The sequence below is a fragment of the Lepidochelys kempii genome, chromosome 14 (assembly GCF_965140265.1).
Source record: "Lepidochelys kempii isolate rLepKem1 chromosome 14, rLepKem1.hap2, whole genome shotgun sequence".
In the NCBI taxonomy this organism is placed as follows: Eukaryota; Metazoa; Chordata; order Testudines; family Cheloniidae; genus Lepidochelys; species Lepidochelys kempii.
The window spans coordinates 28,366,417-28,385,709 of NC_133269.1; the positions used below are offsets into that span (position 1 = coordinate 28,366,417).

The 19,293-nt window shown below is 46.5% G+C and overlaps 1 protein-coding gene across 1 annotated transcript; it reads right to left on the reverse strand.

Annotated features, from left to right (window-relative positions):
- Nucleotides 1–244: 244 nt before the first annotated feature.
- LOC140898102 (uncharacterized) lies at nucleotides 245–10,511 on the reverse strand. Its single transcript, XM_073311555.1, has 3 exons — nucleotides 10,478–10,511; nucleotides 1,837–1,950; nucleotides 245–1,508 (listed from the first exon to the last, which is right to left on the reverse strand). The coding sequence occupies exons 1-3, from the start codon at nucleotides 10,509–10,511 to the stop codon at nucleotides 481–483; spliced, it is 1,176 nt and encodes a 391-aa protein (XP_073167656.1). The 3' UTR covers nucleotides 245–480.
- Nucleotides 10,512–19,293: the final 8,782 nt, after the last annotated feature.

A 19,293-nucleotide genomic window follows, 5' to 3' on the forward strand; every position in this document is an offset into this window, starting at 1 on the left:
AAATGATTGGTTAAGGTATAGCTAAGCAGAACTCAAGTTTTACTGTATAGTCTGCAGTCAATCAGGAAGTGGGTGGGTGGATGGGGGAAATAGGAATGGGGGTGGGGAAATTGGAATCATGTTTGGCTAAGGGCAGGAATGGGAACAGGGACACAGGTGTAAAGCTCTGTGGTGTCAGAGCTGGGAAGGGGGACACTAAGGAAGGAAAGTGGAATCATGCTTGCTGGAAGTTCACCCCAATAAACATAAAATTGTTTGCACCTTTGGACTTCGGGTATTGTTGCTCTCTGTTCATGCGAGAAGGACCAGGGAAGTAAGTGGGTGAAGAAATAAGCCCCCTAACAGGTGGTTTCATTCTCTGCTTTAGTAACTGATGCATGTCCTCATTGCATGGCCACTCCAGCCTGGCCTGACCCTTCTGAGATTCAGGGGAATTGGCAAAAGTGTTATTCACTTGGCCCATCCCTAGCCAGGACAATTCTACTGTTTGTGTCCTGTGTGGATTCTCTGATGTGAAATAAGGTTTGAGCTCTGACTAAAGCTGTTCTCACACTGATTGCATCGGTAGGGTCTCTCTCCTGTGTGGATTCTCTGGTGATTAGTGCGGGCTGAGCTCTGACTGAAGCTTTTCTCACAGTTGGGGCACCTATAGGGCTTCTCTCCTTTGTGGATTCTCTGATGTGCAGCAAGGTTTGAGCTTGCACTGAAGCTTTTCCCACATTCTGGGCATTTAAAGGGTTTCTCCCCTGTGTGGCTTCTCTGGTGAATAATGAGGTATGAGCTCTGACTAAAGCTTTTCTCACAGTTGGGGCACCTATAAGGCTTCTCTCCCCTGTGGATTCTCTCATGTGCAGCAAGGTGTGAGCTCACACTGAAGCTTTTCCCACATTCCAGGCATTTAAAAGGCTTCTCCCCCGTGTGGATTCTCCGGTGAATAATGAGGTGTGAGCTCTGATTGAAGCTTTTCCTGCAGTCGGGGCAGTTATAGGGTTTCTCACCAGTGTGGATTCTTTGATGCTTAATAAGGTGTGAGCTCTGATTGAAGCTTTTCCCACAGTCAGGGCAGTTATAGGGTTTCTCTCCCACATGGATTATCTGATGATAGGTGAGGGCTGAGATCTGTCTGAAGCTTTTTTCACAGTCAGGGCACTTGTAGGGTTTTTCTCCTGTGTGGATTCTCTGGTGAGTAATAAGGGCTGATCTCCACCGGAAGCTTTTCCCACAATCACTGCATGTGTAGGGTCTCTCTTCTGTGGGGACTCTCTGCTGAGCAATATCTTTGATTTGGTTGTCCCCTCTTCTCTTCTGAGTGGATTTACTGTGTCTCTCCCTTGGCTGGTTTCCCTGCTGCTTCTCTGGCCTGTGCTGACTATCCCAGGCATATACATGATCAGGATTCTGGGAAACATCCCCTTTGGCTTTCCCTGATACCGTCCTGTGCAAATCTACCTGCTCAGGAACTTGCTGTTGAGGATTCTCCTTGTTCTTACTCAGTGTCGCATTACCTGCTGGGACAGAGAGAGAATGCAGACAGGAGTCATTGCCTGTGCTGGGGCAGAGTGGGAGGGGAAAGAAACCTCAGAAAGAGAAAGAGAAAATGGGGGAACAAACACACAACTGCTGGGGAGATTGAAATGTCAGGAGCTGAATCCACCCTATCCTTTCAAACCCTTTCCTCAGAGGAGAGAGAGGAGGGACTCATCCTTCCTCTACATCCTCTGAATATAGATGAAGGCAGGGGCTGAAGGGTCAGGCAAGCTTGATGAAAACCTGTGAGTGACGTCTGCCATGAGGATACAAGAATTGGTTTCTCAGTCAGTTTAGCTGTTTCCTTACCTATGTGGGCTTCTCTCAGGATCTCCCTTTCCTCATAGCCCTGGAGATTGGGGACCCACGGCTCCTCCCCTTGTTCCAGTCGGGAGATCACATCAGGCTTGGGAATTAGAAATCCTGTATCGGGGCAGGGGGTGGTGGTGGAGGGGAAGGACACAAGTGTTGATCTTGTTCATAAGGTCAGGACTATTAGTAGTTCCAGACCCAGGATTTGAATAGCCTGCCCAGAGAGGCTCCTTCCTCTCCCCACCCCCATCCTAGAGAGATAGGGCTATAAATCATACAATAGCCCATGGTGACACACTAATCTGGAGCAAGGGTTCATCCAGTCTGCCCAAAGAACGCCCTTAATTTATTCCCATGGTGAGTTGAGCAGAATTGCTACACTCTTTAGCTATCTGGGGTATAACCAGTTTTCAGCCAATCCACCCCACCCCCATAATGCATCTCAGGACATCCAGGGCTGTGAGTCACCTTGTTATCACCAGCCTCCAGCATGAGGGAGTCTTATCTGGGTAGCAGAGGCCTGTCCTGACATGAGTAATTGACACATGGGGGGAGGCCCCATTACTTGGAGGATGGGATTAGGGAGGGTAAACAGATTGTTGCTAAATAAGATAAGACAATAGGTCAGTAGGCTAAAAAGACAGAATATCTGTGCCAGCTAAGATAAGAGGGAGAACACCCTGGGGAGGGAGAATCATTTACTAACAATGGAGAAGATAAATTAGGAAACTCGAGATGAGGTAAAGACCGTGTCAAGTGTCCTCTAGGATACACCAGTCCTACCTTTGCCTTGCAGGTTGATAACAGATGTGCTCCAGGCCCTGAAGCCCCAGTCACATCAGTAAAAAGAAAAGGAGTACTTGTGGCACCTTAGAGACTAACCAATTTATTTGAGCATAAGCTTTCGTGAGCTACAGCTCACTTCATCGGATGCATACTGTGGAAACTGCAGAAGACATTATATACACAGAGACCATGAATCAATACCTCATCCCACCCCACTCTCCTGCTGGTAATAGCTTATCTAAAGTGATCACTCTCCTTACAATGTGTATGATAATCAAGGTGGGCCATTTCCAGCATAAATCCAAGTTTAACCAGAATGTCTGGGGGGGGGGGAGGGGGGGAGGAAAAAACAAGGGGAAATAGGCTACCTTGCATAATGACTTAGCCACTCCCAGTCTCTATTTAAGCCTAAATTAATAGTATCCAATTTGCAAATGAATTCCAATTCAGCAGTTTCTCGCTGGAGTCTGGATTTGAAGTTTTTTTGTTGTAAGATAGCGACCTTCATGTCTGTGATTGCGTGACCAGAGAGATTGAAGTGTTCTCCGACTGGTTTATGAATGTTATAATTCTTGACATCTGATTTGTGTCCATTTATTCTTTTACGTAGAGACTGTCCAGTTTGACCAATGTACATGGCAGAGGGGCATTGCTGGCACATGATGGCATATACCACATTGGTGGATGTGCAGGTGAACGAGCCTCTGATAGTGTGGCTGATGTTATTAGGCCCTGTGATGGTGTCCCCTGAATAGATATGTGGGCACAGTTGGCAACAGGCTTTGTTGCAAGGTTAGGTTCCTGGGTTAGTGGTTCTGTTGTGTGGTATGTGGTTGTTGGTGAGTATTTGCTTCAGTTTGGGGGGCTGTCTGTAGGCAAGGACTGGCCTGTCTCCCAAGGTTTGTGAGAGTGTTGGGTCATCCTTCAGGATAGGTTGTAGATCCTTAATAATGCGTTGGAGGGGTTTTAGTTGGGGGCTGAAGGTGACGGCTAGTGGCGTTCTGTTATTTTCTTTGTTAGGCCTGTCCTGTAGTAGGTGACTTCTGGGAACTCTTCTGGCTCTATCAATCTGTTTGTTCACTTCTGCAGGTGGGTATTATAGTTGTAAGAATGCTTGATAGAGATCTTGTAGGTGTTTGTCTCTGTCTGAGGGGTTGGAGCAAATGCTGTTGTATCGCAGAGCTTGGCTGTAGACGATGGATCGTGTGGTGTGGTCAGGGTGAAAGCTGGAGGCATGTAAGTGTCACGACTAACCTGGTGGCTGAACTTTGTGACTTTGTCCCCAAATGTAAAATAGTTATGGGAAAGGACAATGTATACCTTCAGATCAGCAGATCAGGGTGAAAGCTGGAGGCATGCAGGTATGAATAGCGGTCAGTAGGTTTCCGGTATAGGGTGGTGTTTATGTGACCATTGTTTATTAGCACTGTAGTGTCCAGGAAGTGGATCTCTTGTGTGGACTGGACCTGGCTGAGGTTGATGGTGGGATGGAAATTGTTGAAATCATGGTGGAATTCCTCAAGGGCTTCTTTTCCATGGGTCCAGATGATGAAGATGTCATCAATATAGCGCAAGTAGAGTAGGGGCATTAGGGGACGAGAGCTGAGGAAGCGTTGTTCTAAATCAGCCATAAAAATGTTGGCATACTGTGGGGCCATGCGGGTACCCATAGCAGCGCCGCTGATCTGAAGGTATACATTGTCCCCAAATGTAAAATAGTTATGGGAAAGGACAAAGTCACAAAGTTCAGCCACCAGGTTAGCCGTGACACTTACATGCCTCCAGCTTTCACCCTGACCACACCACACGATCCATCATCTACAGCCAAGCTCTGCGATACAACCGCATTTGCTCCAACCCCTCAGACAGAGACAAACACCTACAAGATCTCTATCAAGCATTCTTACAACTATAATACCCACCTGTAGAAGTGAACAAACAGATTGATAGAGCCAGAAGAGTTCCCAGAAGTCACCTACTACAGGACAGGCCTAACAAAGAAAATAACAGAACGCCACTAGCCGCCACCTTCAGCCCCCAACTAAAACCTCTCCAATGCATTATTAAGGATCTACAACCTATCCTGAAGGATGACCCAACACTCTCACAAATCTTGGGAGACAGGTCAGTCCTTGCCTACAGACAGCCCCCCAAACTGAAGCAAATACTCACCAACAACCACATACCACACAACAGAACCACTAACCCAGGAACCTAACCTTGCAACAAAGCCCGTTGCCAACTGTGCCCACATATCTATTCAGGGGACACCATCACAGGGCCTAATAACATCAGCCACACTATCAGAGGCTCGTTCACCTGCACATCCACCAATGTGGTATATGCCATCATGTGCCAGCAATGCCCCTCTGCCATGCATGTTGGTCAAACTGGACAGTCTCTACGTAAAAGAATAAATGGACACAAATCAGATGTCAAGAATTATAACATTCATAAACCAGTCGGAGAACACTTCAATCTCTCTGGTCACGCAATTACAGACATGAAGGTCGCTATCTTACAACAAAAAAACTTGAAATCCAGACTCCAGCGAGAAACTGCTGAATTGGAATTCATTTGCAAATTGGATACTATTAATTTAGGCTTAAATAGAGACTGGGAGTGGCTAAGTCATTATGCAAGGTAGCCTATTTCCCCTTGTTTTTTCCTACCACCCCCCCCCCCAGACATTCTGGTTAAACTTGGATTTATGCTGGAAATGGCCCACCTTGATTATCATACACATTGTAAGGAGAGTGGTCAGTTTGGATGAGCTATTACCAGCAGGAGAGTGAGTTTTTATGTGTATGGGGGTGGGGGGGTAAGAAAACCTGGATTTGTGCTGGAAATGGCCCACCTTGATTATCATGCACATTGTAAGGAGAGTGATCACTTTAGATAAGCTATTACCAGTAGGAGAGTGGGGTGGCAGGAGGTATTGTTTCATGGTCTCTGTGTATATAATGTCTTCTGCAGTTTCCACAGTATGCATCCGATGAAGTGAGCTGTAGCTCACGAAAGCTTATCTCAAATAAATTGGTTAGTCTCTAAGGTGCCACAAGTACTCCTTTTCTTTTTGCGAATACAGACTAACACGGCTGTTACTCTGAAACCAGTCACATCAGTGATACCCCTGTAGTAGCCAGCCACTGATCACTGATACCCAGAGAATTCCCAGTTCCTCTGTTCCCAAAGGAACAGCTTACCAGAGTTTGCCAGTTTTTATTTTCGACCACTGCTCCTGTATTCCATACAGCCTGTGAGTTCAAGTATAAAAGAAAATGAGATTTATTTAAGGAAGAATAGAGATTCAAATGAAAATCAGTGTGGGAGATGGGAACAAATGGTTACATGTAAAACAACATCATGAAACTCTAACCTTAACTAACAGGTTATCCTCCTGTCCAAAGAGCATCACCTCACACAAAGTTCTCCCCAGTGCTTTCAGCCAAGCCTGACTGAAATCCCCATTTCATGAAGCAAACTCAAGTGAGTTTACTTCATAGGTGAAGGATGCCAGGGTGTCTCTTTGCACCCTCACTATACCAGAACAGACCTTTGAGTACACCTCAGGCTGCTTCTCTCTTCCGGTTAGCTTCTTTCTGAAGCTTCTACGAACTCTTCATTAGCATTTGACAAAGAACGCTAATGGAGTCCTATTGCATGACACACAATATACAGTGCCTCCCCCTGTGGAGATAAGTGTCTCTAACCCCTATGTGAAGGAGTTTGTCTTGAGACATGCTACCTTTGAGTGACCTATTTTTAACTACAGACCTAGAGAACTTTTTTTTTAGTATATACAGTAACTCCTCACTTAAAGTCATCCCGGTTAACGTTGTTTTGTTGTTACGTTGCTGATCAATTAGGGAACATGCGCATTTAAAGTATGCTCCCTTATAACACTGCTTGGCAGCTGCCTGCTTTGTCCACTGCTTGCAGAAAGAGCAGTCTGTTGGAGCTAGATGGTGAGGGCTTGGAACCAGGGTGGACCGGCAGCCCCCCCATCAGCTCCCTGCTCCCCTAAATTCCCTGTGCGGCAGCCACCCAGCAGGCTATCAATTGCCAGGCAGTTCAGGTGTCCCTCCCCACCACTGCCATGTGCTGCTCCTGCCCTCTGCCTTGGAGCTGCTCCCAGAAGCCTTCTGCTTGCTCTGCGGGGTGGAGGGGGGGGGAAGGAGAAGAAGGGTGCTAATGTCAGGGTGTTCCCCTCCCTCCGCTCCTGCCCCCCATCTCCATAGAGTGGGGGTGGTGGAGGAGACACAGCAGGGCTCAGGACAGAGGGAGCTTGCTGGCAGCAGCTGCTGCCTCAATTTGCTAATCTACTTAAAAGGGCAATGTACTTACACTGGGGTCAGTGTACTTAAAGGGGCAATGCGCATCTCTCTCTCTCACACAGGGTGTGTGTCTGTCTCTCTCTGCCATTCTGTCTCCCCTCCCTTCATTCCTGCTGCCTTGTAGTGTCTGAGGCTACATTGACAACAATGTGTTAACCCTTGAGGGCTCAGTCAAGTGCTAATTCATCATTTAGCAGTAAGGCATTCCCGGGAAATATTCCGCCCTCTTCTACCCTCTGACTCCACCACCTCAACCAAGCTTCACAATATCATTGCTGTGTACAATGTTTGTTTAAAATGTATACTATATGTCTTTTTTCTGGCAAAAAAAATTTAGCCTAATCCCCCCCATTTACATTAATTCTTATGGGGAAATTTGATTCGCTTAAAGTAGCATTTTTCAGAAAGATAACTACAATGTTAAGCAAGGAGTTACTGTATACACATAACTCCTCACATATTTTCTGTACATGCATCTCACAATGGTTATAATGACCAGTGTCATACAGGCTTTTATTAGAGACCATACATGACATTCTTTTATTGAATGCAGGAGGATCCCAGTACCCCTATATAGAGCAGGGCCCTCTGCCAGTTGGCACCAAGAGATTCTTTGGTCACCACCCACATACACACAAACTCACCCATATCCTTCACCAACAGAAGCCAGAGCAGAAAACAATTGCTTCCTGTTACTGTGAGCTCTTTGGGGTGGGAACTGTCTCTCACTATGTGGCTGTGTAGTGCCCAGCTCACAGGGGCTGTGATCCTTTTTTGGGGCCTCTAGATGGCACTTTCCTAAGAGAAGATGTGAAGAAATAAACCCAGGAAATGCCAGTCAAGTCCAGGAAAGAAGATCACTAGATATGTGCCCCCAGTGCCACACTGAGAGCAAAGGTTTCAGAGTAACAGCCGTGTTAGTCTGTATTCGCAAAAAGAAAAGGAGTACTTGTGGCACCTTAGAGACTAACCAATTTATTAGAGCATAAGCTTTCGTGAGCTACAGCTCATTTCATCAGATGCATATCGTGGAAACTGCAGCAGACTTTATATATACACAGAGAATATGAAACAATACCTCCTCCCACCCCACTGTCCTGCTGGTAATAGTCTCCTCTCATGGGGTCATACTAAGCCCTCATCCCCTGGCTGATCAATGGTCAATCTGCCCTTCCCAATCACCCATTAGACCAGCTCTACTCCAGCAGGCAGCCATCTGGCAGGTAACACAGGCCTGGCTCTGGCTCTCCTTACTTCTCCTCTCCCCCCCACCCCATCCTACTCTACAGCACAGACCTGAGAGGGGAGAAGCAGCCATTCTCCTCTCACCTGGGCTGAAACTGTAGAATCATACAAATGAAGGACTGGAAGGGATCTTGATAGGCCACCTAGCCCATCCTCCTCTGCTGAGTAAACCTAGACCATCCCTGACAGGTGTTTGTCCAACCTGTTCTTAAAAACCTCCAGTGATGGGATCCCACAACCTCTCTTGGGAACGTGTTCCAGTGCTGAACTTGCCTGACAGTTGAAAAGTGTTTCCTAATATCTAAACTAAACCTCCCTTGCTGCAGATTAAACCCACTTCTTCTTGTCCTACCTTCAGTGGACATCGAGAATAATGGGTCACTGTCCTTTATGACAGCCCTTAATGGATCTGAAGAGTTATCAGATCCCCCCACCCCCGTCTTCTTTTCTCAAAGCTGAATATGCCTTTTTTTTTCTTTTAAAATCTTTCCTCATAGGTCACTAAACCTTGTATCATTTTGGTGGCTGTCTTCAAGACTCTCTCTACTTTGTCCATATCTTTCTTAGCGCACATCTACACTTAAAACGCTGAGCCACTAGAGCATCTTTGTTAAAATGCTACAAGTCGATGAGAGAGAGAGTTCTTCGATCAGCGTACTTAATCCATCTTCCCCAGAGGCAGTAGCTATGTCATAATCTCATCTACATGGGGATAGGTCAGTATAACGACATCCCTCAGAGGTGTGGATTTTTCACACACCTGAGTGACATAGTTATATCGATACAGGTCTGTAGTGTAGACCAGACTTCAAAGTGTAGTGCCCAAAACTGGACACAGAACTCCATCTGAGGCCTTTCCAATGCAGAGAAACGGGACAATTAACTCCTGTGTCTCACATACAACACTCTTGTAAATAAACTACAGAATGATATTAGCCTTTCTAGCGACTGCATCACACTGTTCACTCATATACAATTTGTGATCCACTACAACCACCAGCTCCTTTTCTTCAGTTTTGCTGAGTAGCCAGTTATTCTCCAGTTTGTAGCTGTGCATTTGATTTTTTCCTTCATACGTGGAGTACTCTTCACTTGTATGACAAGGCGCACTTGCCCTGCACTGAGCCTGCAAGGGTTAACTCAATCCTATGGGCCAAGTAAGCCATGCCCTGTCAGCCCTGCTGGGCTTGCTCTGGCTAGAAACCAGGTATAAAAGGGAGCAGCCCTGCTCAGTCTGGGCTGACCGCCAAGAGGAAGGATGTATGCAGCAGGCTCCCGCCTGGGAGCTACTGGAGCCTGGGACAGTGGAGGCCAAGTCCACCAGGATCCAGAAACATACCCAGCTACCCCTGGACACCCAGGAAACCGTGGAATGGCTGGGAGATTCACAGGCTGGAGACCCAGACACCACAGGAACACACAGTAGGAAGTAGCCCGGAGAAAATACACAGTGGTCTAGTTGCTGAAATGAGCAATAAATCAGCATGTTTCAGTCAGATCCCCACTGACTCAGTGGCAAGCACATTCACCAGGGCCCTGGGCTGGGACCCAGTGGAGTAGGGAGGGCCTGGGTCCCCTTACCACAGCTGCCACCCACCCCCAGGTGATGGCCCACTTCTCCCCATTGGCCATCAGGCCATGCAGTCCCCCATCCAAAATAGGGGGCACTTATATTGACTCTGGCCATTAGGCTGCAACACCCTGAGGCTAAGGGTGGTCAGGAGAACTCAGCAGCGGGGCTATAACAGCCCCTACCCTGCCCCAACAGGGGGATGGGGTGTGCTTGCCCTGCGACTTGTCGTTACTAAATTTCATCTTGTTAAATCAGACCAGTTCTTCAATTTGTCAAGGTCATTTTTAATTATAATCCCGTCCTCCAAAGTGCTTGTAATCCCTCCCAGTCTGGTGTTATCCGCAGATTTGATAAACACACTCTCCACTTTATTATCCAAGTGTCTAACTGCAGTGAAGACATACCTAATGGGGCATCTGTGTCTAGCTCTCCCGAGTCCCTTTGAAAGCCACAGACTTAGTGAGTTAGAAGAGCTCAGACACGGAGCCTGTGGTTATGCCAGGAACTGAAGCCATCTCTCCTGAGATCCAGGGCCATGCCTCAAACACAAGAAGAGCTCTCCTCACTGTTTTCTACTATAGTGATATGCCCCACAGAACACTTCCAGACCATAAAGTACTTCATTAACCCTCACTCTGCCCCCCGATGCTTCAGAGACTTCAAATTGTCTAATAACCAAGGGAACGGAAATCCTTACCCAGTGAGGTCACAGTCTCATAATTCTCCTGCATGACGTCCCTGTAGAGGGCTCTCTGACACGGGTCCAGCAGAGCCCATTCCTCCTCGGAGAAATGCACAGCCACCTCCTCGAAGGTCATTGGATCCGTTGCAGCCATGTCCCAGGTTGATGGGACAATCTGGAGCAAAATGTGGATGTTATTTTCCAGCCTGTCCGCATGAGAAGGGCAACAGGGGAGGCTTCAGTTTGCACCATGGGGGTTCAGTTTTGAGCATTGATACTGTTGAAAGGCTGCTTTTCGCAGCTTTCTGATGCTTTAATATTAAACGTGTGAGAGTATTTGTGGGATGAGAATTTAAGAGTCATAGATTCAGAGACTTTAAGGGCAGAAGGTACCATTAGATCATCTAAACTGACCTCCTGTATATCACAGGCCATTAAATTATCCCAGTATGTACCTAAAGCCTGATTTTCGGGAAGTTCATCTAGTGTTGATCTGAAAACATCAAGCGATGGAAAATCCACTACTTCCTTTGGTCATTTTTACCAGTGGTAATTACCTTCATTATTAAATATTTGTGACAAATTTCTGATTTGATTACCTCTAGCTTCAGCTTCCAGCTGCTTGTTCGTGCTAAGCTTTCAGCTGCAAGACTAAAGAACCCTTGAGTACACATTTTCTCTTCATGATGGTAGTTATACAGTGTAATAAAGTCACCTTTCAGTCTTTCAGCATATTCATTTTTAAAGATAGACCCAACGATACACCACTGCCCTTAATCAAAAGTGCCTGGACTGCTTCTAACCCACCCCCCTGGCGTGTATTAGCACATTCCCACAACCTGGAACTTGGGCGGGGGGGGGGGGGGTTGTGCTAGGGCTGTTATTAATAAAGGTGGCACTACTTACTTCCTCTGCCTGGGGGCATTCACTCTCCCTCCCGGCGCTGGCTCGGCTTCTGCAGGCGCTCAGGGGGGCAGAGCCTGGGGGGGTCAGAGAGGGCAGCAGCTCCTGGACTGGCAGACCCCCGCCCCTCCCCCAGGAGCAGAGCTGGGGCGAGGAGGGGCCCTTGGTGCAGAGTAGGGTGTCCAGATGTCCCGATTTTATTGGGACAGTCCCGATATTTGGGGCTTTTTCTTATATAGAGACCTATTACCCCCCACCTGTCCCGATTTTTCACACTTGCTGTCTGGTCACCCTAGGGCAGAGTCACTTTCCTGCGGGCCCCGGCCCTTCCCCCGGGTCTCTCCCCTCCCCTGCAGGCTCCGGCTCAGGGGCTGGTGTCGGCAGAGGCCGGGGCTGGTTCCAGCCCCCGGAGAAAGTCCCCCCGGCTGGGCCCCGAGGGGCGCTGGGGAAGGGCTCTCCCCGCACACACCCCGCTGGGCAGCGGCAGCGGCTCAGCCCGGGCTCCGGCTCACGATGGAGGCGGCGGCAGCGTCTGACCCGGGAAGCTCAGCCCCGGAGCTGCAAGATCCAGAGGAACTTCCCCGCCCTTAGCAACAAGCAGCGCGGGCTGGGACCACAGCTTAACCCCTCCGCTGCCTGACGCTAGCCAGAAGCCCGCTCTCCTTCCTGAAAATAGCAGGAGCCTTGAGCCAAAAATTAGACACAGTCGCAGAGAAATGTGTCACCTGCAACCATCCACAGCTACGGGTACCCCAGGGACCAGGTGCCCATCAGCCCTGGAGTAATTTATTGTATATTCCCACCAGCAGCAGCCCCCACTCCTTGTAAATTAACCCTCCCCTATTTGCTTCTCATCTGTATCTGCTGTGTGGGGGAGAGGGGAGAAGGTAAAAATTGATATAACCATGATCCTTAGACTCCCCCTTAAGGAGACCCGGAGTCGCAGGCTGGGGATCTGGCATGGGGGCTCTGCTATCACAGCTGTTGATGGACCCAAGACCCATTCAGGCTGATATGGTGGGTGGCAGAGAAATAAATTACCAAGGTTTTGAGGATTGTCAAAAGGCTGAAATGCCCTCTTGGGGCTGCTAAAGGGAAGAGGTTTTAATGGCCCCACTCTAGTTTGTTTTAAATATTATTTCTACTTGCTGGGGCTGTTTAAAAATCAAATGGCCAGATATTCATGTGGTATGAATTGTCCAAGCTCGACTGTTTCCAGTGCAGCTTCCTACTATTCACAATCTGGCCCCATCATCACCTCTAGTAGACCGAAGTCCTTTCACACCAGTTGGGGTTCTGATCCAATGGCAATATAAGAATGGCCATACTGGGTCAGACCAAAGGTCCATCTAGCCCAGTATCCTGTCTACTGACAGTGACCAATGCCAGGTGCCCCAGAGAGAATGAACAGAACAGGTAATCATCAAGAGATGAGGCCTCATCTGGAGTACTGTGTCCAGTTTTGGGCCCCACACTACAAAAAGGATGTGGAAAAATTGGAAAAAGTCCAGAGGATGGCAACAAAAATGGTTAGGGGGCTGGAGCACATGATTTATGAGGAGAGGCTGAGATAACTGGGGTTATTTAGTCTGCAGAAGAGAAGAATGAGGAGGGATTTTTTAGCTGCTTTCAACTACCTGAAAGGGGGTTCCAGAAAGGGTGGATATAGACTGTTCTCTGTGGAAGCAGATGACAGAACAAGGAGAAATGGTCTCAAGTTGCAGTGGGGGAGGTTTGGGTTGGGTATTATAAAAACTTTTTCACTAGGAGGGTGGTGAAGCACTGGCATAGGTTACCTAGGGAGGTGGTGGAATCTCCTTCCTTAGAGGTTTTTAAGATTAGGCTTGACAAAGCCCTGGCTGGGATGATTTAGTTGAGGACTGGTCCTGCTTTGAGCAGGGGGTTGAATTAAATGACCTCCTAAGGTCCCTTCCAACTCTGAAATTCTATGATTCTAAGTGATCATTCCCTGTTACCATTGGAACCACAGCTGATTTACAGCAGCTGAAGTTCCAGCTCAATTAATTTATTCTCATTGCAGAGGAAGCAATGGCAAAGCAATTAACAAGGGGGAAAGTGAAAAAAGCTAATGCGGTCTTGGGATGCATCAGGAGAGGTATTTCCAGTGGAGATAAGGAGGTGTTAGTACCGTTATACAAGACACTGGTGAGACCTCACCTGGAATACTGTGTGCAGTTCTGGTCTCCCATGTTTAAGAAGGATGAATTGAAACTGGAACAGGTACAGAGAAGGGCTACTAGGATGATCCAAGGAATGGAAAACTTGTCTTATGAAAGGAGACTCAAGGAGCTTGGCTTGTTTAGCCTAACTAAAAGAAGGTTGAGGGGAGATATGATTGCTCTCTATAAATATATCAGAGGGATAAATACCGGAGAGGGAGAGGAATTATTTAAGCTCAGTACCAATGTGGACACAAGAACAAATGGATATAAACTGGCCACCAGGAAATTTAGACTAGAAATTAGATGAAGGTTTCTAACCATTAGAGGAATGAAGTTTTGGAATAGCCTTCCAAGGGAAGCAGTGGGGACAAAAGATCTATCTGGCTTTAAGATTAAACTCGATAAGTTTATGGAGGAGATGGTATGATGGGATAACATGGTTTTGGTAATTAAATATTCATGATAAATAGGCCCAATGGCCTGTGATGTGATATTAGATGGGGTGGGATCCGAGTTACCCAGGAAAGAATTTTCTGTAGTATCTGGCTGGTGAATCTTGCTCATATGCTCAGGGTTTAGCTGATCGCCATATTTGGGGTCGGGACGGAATTTTCCTCCAGGGCAGATGGAAGAGGCCCTGGAGGTTTTTCGCCTTCCTCTTTAGCATGGGGCACGGGTCACTTGCTGGAGGATTCTCTACTCCTTGAAGTCTTTAAACTACGATTTGAGGACTTCAATAGCACAGATATAGGTGTGTAGTTTTTTGCAGGAGTGGTGGGTGAAATTCTGTGGTCTGCGTTGTGCAGGAGGTCAGACTAGATGATCATAATGGTCCCTTCTGACCTAAATATCTATGAATCTATGAATCTATGAAAGTGTGGCTGAATTGTCATAATAATTGTTTGTTTGAACCGTGGTAAGACCCAAAGGTTCCACACCAGGATCTGGGGCCCTAGGTTCTCAGTGTAAGGAGGGCTGAGAAGGGGTCATCTCTAAAGAACCTCCAAAGTGCTTTGATTTCTTTTTGAGGAGATGGTAACTTCCTTGCTTGGTAGGGATTGAGTCCAGGATTCCTGTGTTTGTAAGAATGAACTGCTACTATTGAGGCTAAAGCAGAGCTTCTAAACCAACTGGTCAAAAGACACAATGTGGGTGGGAATCATAGCCTGTAAAAAAAAAATAGCTACTATACAAAGTAAAATAAAAGTTCTTGCTCCCCCAATCCCCAAATACTCTTATGTTCAAAGTCAAAACACCTCTATGAGATAGAGGATTATTACATCACTTTAAATAAGGTGTACTGTGGCACAGAATAGGTTAACAGCTGTGCCCAAATTCACACAGGAAGTCTGTTGCTGAGTCAAAAATTGAACTCTCAGGTCTCATAAAACAGCCATACTGGGTCAGACCAATGGTCTACGTGAGTTCATCTAGCCCAGTATCCTATCTTTTGGCAGTAGCCAGTGTCACTTGTTTCAGAGGGAATGAACAGAACAGGGCAATTTCAAGATATCCATTCCTTGTAGTCCAGTCTGAGATGCTGTCTGTCGGAGGTTCAGGGACATCCAGAGCAAGAGGTTGTGTCACTGCCCATCTTGGCTAATAGCTGTTGAGGAACCTATCCTTCATGAACTCTTGAGTTATTTTTTTAACCCAGTTATACTTGTGGCCATCACAACATCCCATGGCAACAAACTCCATAGGTTGATCATGTATTGTGTGAAAAAGTATTTCTTTTTGGTTTTTAAAAATCTGCTGTCTATGTCACAGTCCAACAATCTAGCTGCTAGACCTACCTTTCTTCCTTTTGTTAGCCAATGTATATGTTCTCTGTATTGCACACCATATTAATATGTATTGCACATCACATTAATATTATACCTATTATATAGGAATGTTAGCCCAAAGTTGTGAGTTATGTTCATTCATGTCAAGGTATATGTGTGAGATGTGGGTGAGGTGATATCTTTTATTGGACCAACTTCTGTTGGTGGGATAGACAAGCTTACACAGAGCTCTTCTTCAGGTCTGGGAAACTTCAGAGCATCACTGCTAAATACAACATGGAACAGAGTGTTTAGCATAAGTAGTTAACAACTTTTTCAAAGGACCATTCAAGGTAAAGTGGCCCGTTAACACCTCTCCCATCATAAGGAGAAAAGGAAGGGAGAGGGGGAAACAGATGATGAGGAGTTGGTAAGTGGGTTATAGATTGTTCTGTAGCAATAAGCTGTAAATCCATTGTCTCTATTCAGTTAATGATTTTTAGTGTCCAGCAGAGTTATGAGTTTAAGCTCCCAGGCTTGTCTTTTGAAAGTGTTGTGCAGGTTTCCTTTGAGGATGAGGACTGAGAGGTCAGATATGGAGTGATCGCTTTGTGAAAAGTGTTCACCTAAGTGTTTTTGTCTTTTTGATCATATTCCTACGTGAGTTTATTTGAGAGCATAATGATTGTCTGGTTTTGCTCACATAGTTGCTATTGGGGCAGTTAGTGAACTGGATGAGGTACACCACATGTTGTAATAGGCATGGATCTTGAAAGCCATGGATCTTGAAAGGTGTGTTTGTGGGGGGCACGGGGGAGTGTTCATTACTGTAGCAGTGGAGATATGTCTGCAGAGTTTGCATCTGTTGTTCTGGCAGAGCCTGGTGAGGCTTTGGGTTGATGTCCCCATCGACTATGGGTTGTAGGTGTTTGATGATACTGCACATGGGTTCCAGTGTAGAGTGGTAGCTGACAACTAGGGGTGTTGACAGAACGCCACTAGCCGTCACCTTCAGCCCCCAACTAAAACCCCTCCAACGCATTATTAAGGATCTACAACCTATCCTAAAGGATGACCCAACACTCTCACAAGTCTTGGGAGACAGGCCAGTCCTTGCCTACAGACAGCCCCGCAACCTGAAGCAAATACTCACCAACAACCACATACCACACAACAGAACCACTAACCCAGGAACTTATCCTTGCAACAAAGCCCGTTGCCAATTGTGCCCACATATCTATTCAGGGGACACCATCACAGGGCCTAATAACATCAGCCACACTATCAGAGGCTCGTTCACCTGCACATCCACCAATGTGATCTATGCCATCATGTGCCAGCAATGCCCCTCTGCCATGTACATTGGTCAAACTGGACAGTCTCTACGTAAAAGAATAAATGGACACAAATCAGATGTCAAGAATTATAACATTCATAAACCAGTCGGAGAACACTTCAATCTCTCTGGTCACGCAATCACAGACATGAAGGTCGCTATCTTAAAACAAAAAAACTTCAAATCCAGACTCCAGCGAGAAACTGCTGAATTGGAATTCATTTGCAAATTGGATACTATTAATTTAGGCTTAAATAGAGACTGGGAGTGGCTAAGTCATTATGCAAGGTAGCCTGTTTCCTCTTGTTTTTTCCTACCCCCCCCCCAGATGTTCTGGTTTAACTTGGATTTAAACCTGGAGAATGGTCAGTTTAGATGAGCTATTACCAGCAGGAGAGTGAGTTTGTGTGTGTATGGGGGTGGGGGGGATGTGAGAAAACCTTGATCTATGCAGGAAATAGCCCGACTTGATTATGTAAAGAGTTGTCACTTTGGATGGGCTAGCACCAGCAGGAGAGTGAATTTGTGTGGGGGGGTGGAGGGTGAGAAAACCTGGATTTGTGCTGGAAATGGCCCACCTGTTGATCATTTTAGATAAGCTATTACCAGCAGGACAGTGGGGTGGGAGGAGGTATTGTTTCATGATTTCTGTGTGTATATAAAGTCCGCTGCAGTTTCCACGGTAAACATCTGATGAAGTGAGCTGTAGCTCACGAAAGCTCATGCTCAAATAAATTGGTTAGTCTCTAAGGTGCCACAAGTACTCCTTTTCTTTTAACTAGGGGTGTGCGATTGGAGCGGGTTTTATTTCTGTATTGAAACAGGTTCTCTCAAGGTATTTGGGTGGCCTGTTCCATGATGTAATCTATTTCTCTGGTGGAGTGTCCTGGTTTGGTGAAGGCAATTTTGAGAGTGTTATGGTGGATATCCCAGACTTTCTCCTCGGAGCATGTTCTGTGGTATCTGAATGCTTGGCTCTAGACAAGAGATTTCTTGGTGTGTTTGAGGTGGTTACTGGATCTATGAAGGTAAGTGTGGTGATCTTTTATGCTTTTATTTAACCTAATTTGCTGCTGCAGGACTGTTTTTTCTCTGTTTCACCTGGGACAGTGGGAGGGGGCGAGGTGGGGGAAGAGCCAGAAAGTCTTGGCTGGACGTTAGAGCACTGGCCCCGCTAGAAGGACACAACCTGTAGAGCCAGCTGTGGGGGACAAATGAACCTACATACTTGTGCTGCTGACATAGCTCCCAAAGGGGGCACTCAGCCAAGGATTGATTTGTGCCAACATCCATATTTTGCCTTAACTATACCACTTCTGCTATCGCACAGTGCATTGTCTTACATTCAGACCTGGCTGTGTGTTTACCTGCATGTCTTCTACTGCTCTGGAGTCATGTTGACCAGAGAACATTTCCCCATCTAAATTCTGTCTCCCATCCAGTTGCACCCCTTTGAGTCCTTCCCAGTGTTGCTGCATAGATGGTGTTTACCTTCTACTCCTGCACCAGTTTGGGAGGGGTAGTGTGTGGTGGGGGGCACAGCCTGGTAAAGGGCAGTGTTGCATGTCTCTCTGGTGTGCCCACTGCATGTTTGAAAAGACAAATCTCTGCCTCTCGGTGCCTCACTTCAAGGTAATACTTTTCAGTATATTGATAGCCTGTAGAGGTGCACATGAAATTACCATCCTGTCCACTGCTGTCAAGGAAGCATCTGACAAAGGAAAGGGCATGCAGGACAGGATGCTGGATGTGATACAGCTCTGTTGTAGAACATTGTGGCACTATGATCATGTCTGGCACCAGAACCTAGCCATGTCCTGAAGCCTGTGGAAAACACAAGACGCTGGGAGTCTCCTTTCGCTCCCCCGCATGCCACCCACCAAGGAAAGAACAACAGTTCCCATCTACACACTTTTGTAAATCCATCAGCACAACCTTTTGGGCATGTTCTGCCACAATTCCATTGCTTTTAAGTTTGCCCTATGTTATGTTAAATCCCTAAAGGTTTTATCGTGTACAACTCAGCTGAAAAATTTCACTGAGGTACGGCCTCTCAGAATAACATAAATTCTGTATTAAATCTTTACCCGGATACACTGCATTCATTTCCTGGGTTGTAGGACATTCATATTCTACCATTATACTTTGACATCAAAGTAGGAGCACACCACATCCCTGCCCCATGTCCCTGACTACTTGGGGAAGCTGTTAGAGGCACCCTTTCTGGCTGTTCGTAACAAAGAAAATCACTTCACCTGCACCTAGCAGCTGTTGGTGAGGATCTCCCACTGGCTCTCACAGATGTTGTGCCAAATACAGCAAGTGCTTATCACGTGAGGCAAATGTTGCTCAGCAGCCGCCAACCTTGTCAGGGAACTCCTCCTCCTTCCCTTCAGTCCTACAAATGCCCACACCACTGCCAATGTGTAGCTACTCAGAGCAAAGTTAAACAGCTCCTTTGTCCTTGTGAAGTGGCCAGGAAAATGGTTCATAAGACAGAGATGCAGACTATCAGAGGTGCGGGGCAGAAAGGGGTAGAATGACAAGTAATATTCAAAGAAAAATGATCAAAATAACCAAATAATGATCAAAAATGATAACTGGGAGAAACAATTAATTAGAAAGGATTATTAATTGCTTCTC

What these genes read in the sequence shown, in the direction of transcription:
- LOC140898102 (XM_073311555.1), bottom strand. Translation starts at nt 10,511, where the DNA reads ATGCAGGAGAATTATGAGACTGTGACCTCACTGG. An exon ending in TGAGACTGTGACCTCACTGG is followed by an intron (nt 1,951 to 10,477) that starts GTAAGGATTTCC and finishes GCCCCGATACAG; the next exon opens with GATTTCTAATTCCCAAGCCT. An exon ending in CCTGAGAGAAGCCCACATAG is followed by an intron (nt 1,509 to 1,836) that starts GTAAGGAAACAG and finishes TCTCTGTCCCAG; the next exon opens with CAGGTAATGCGACACTGAGT.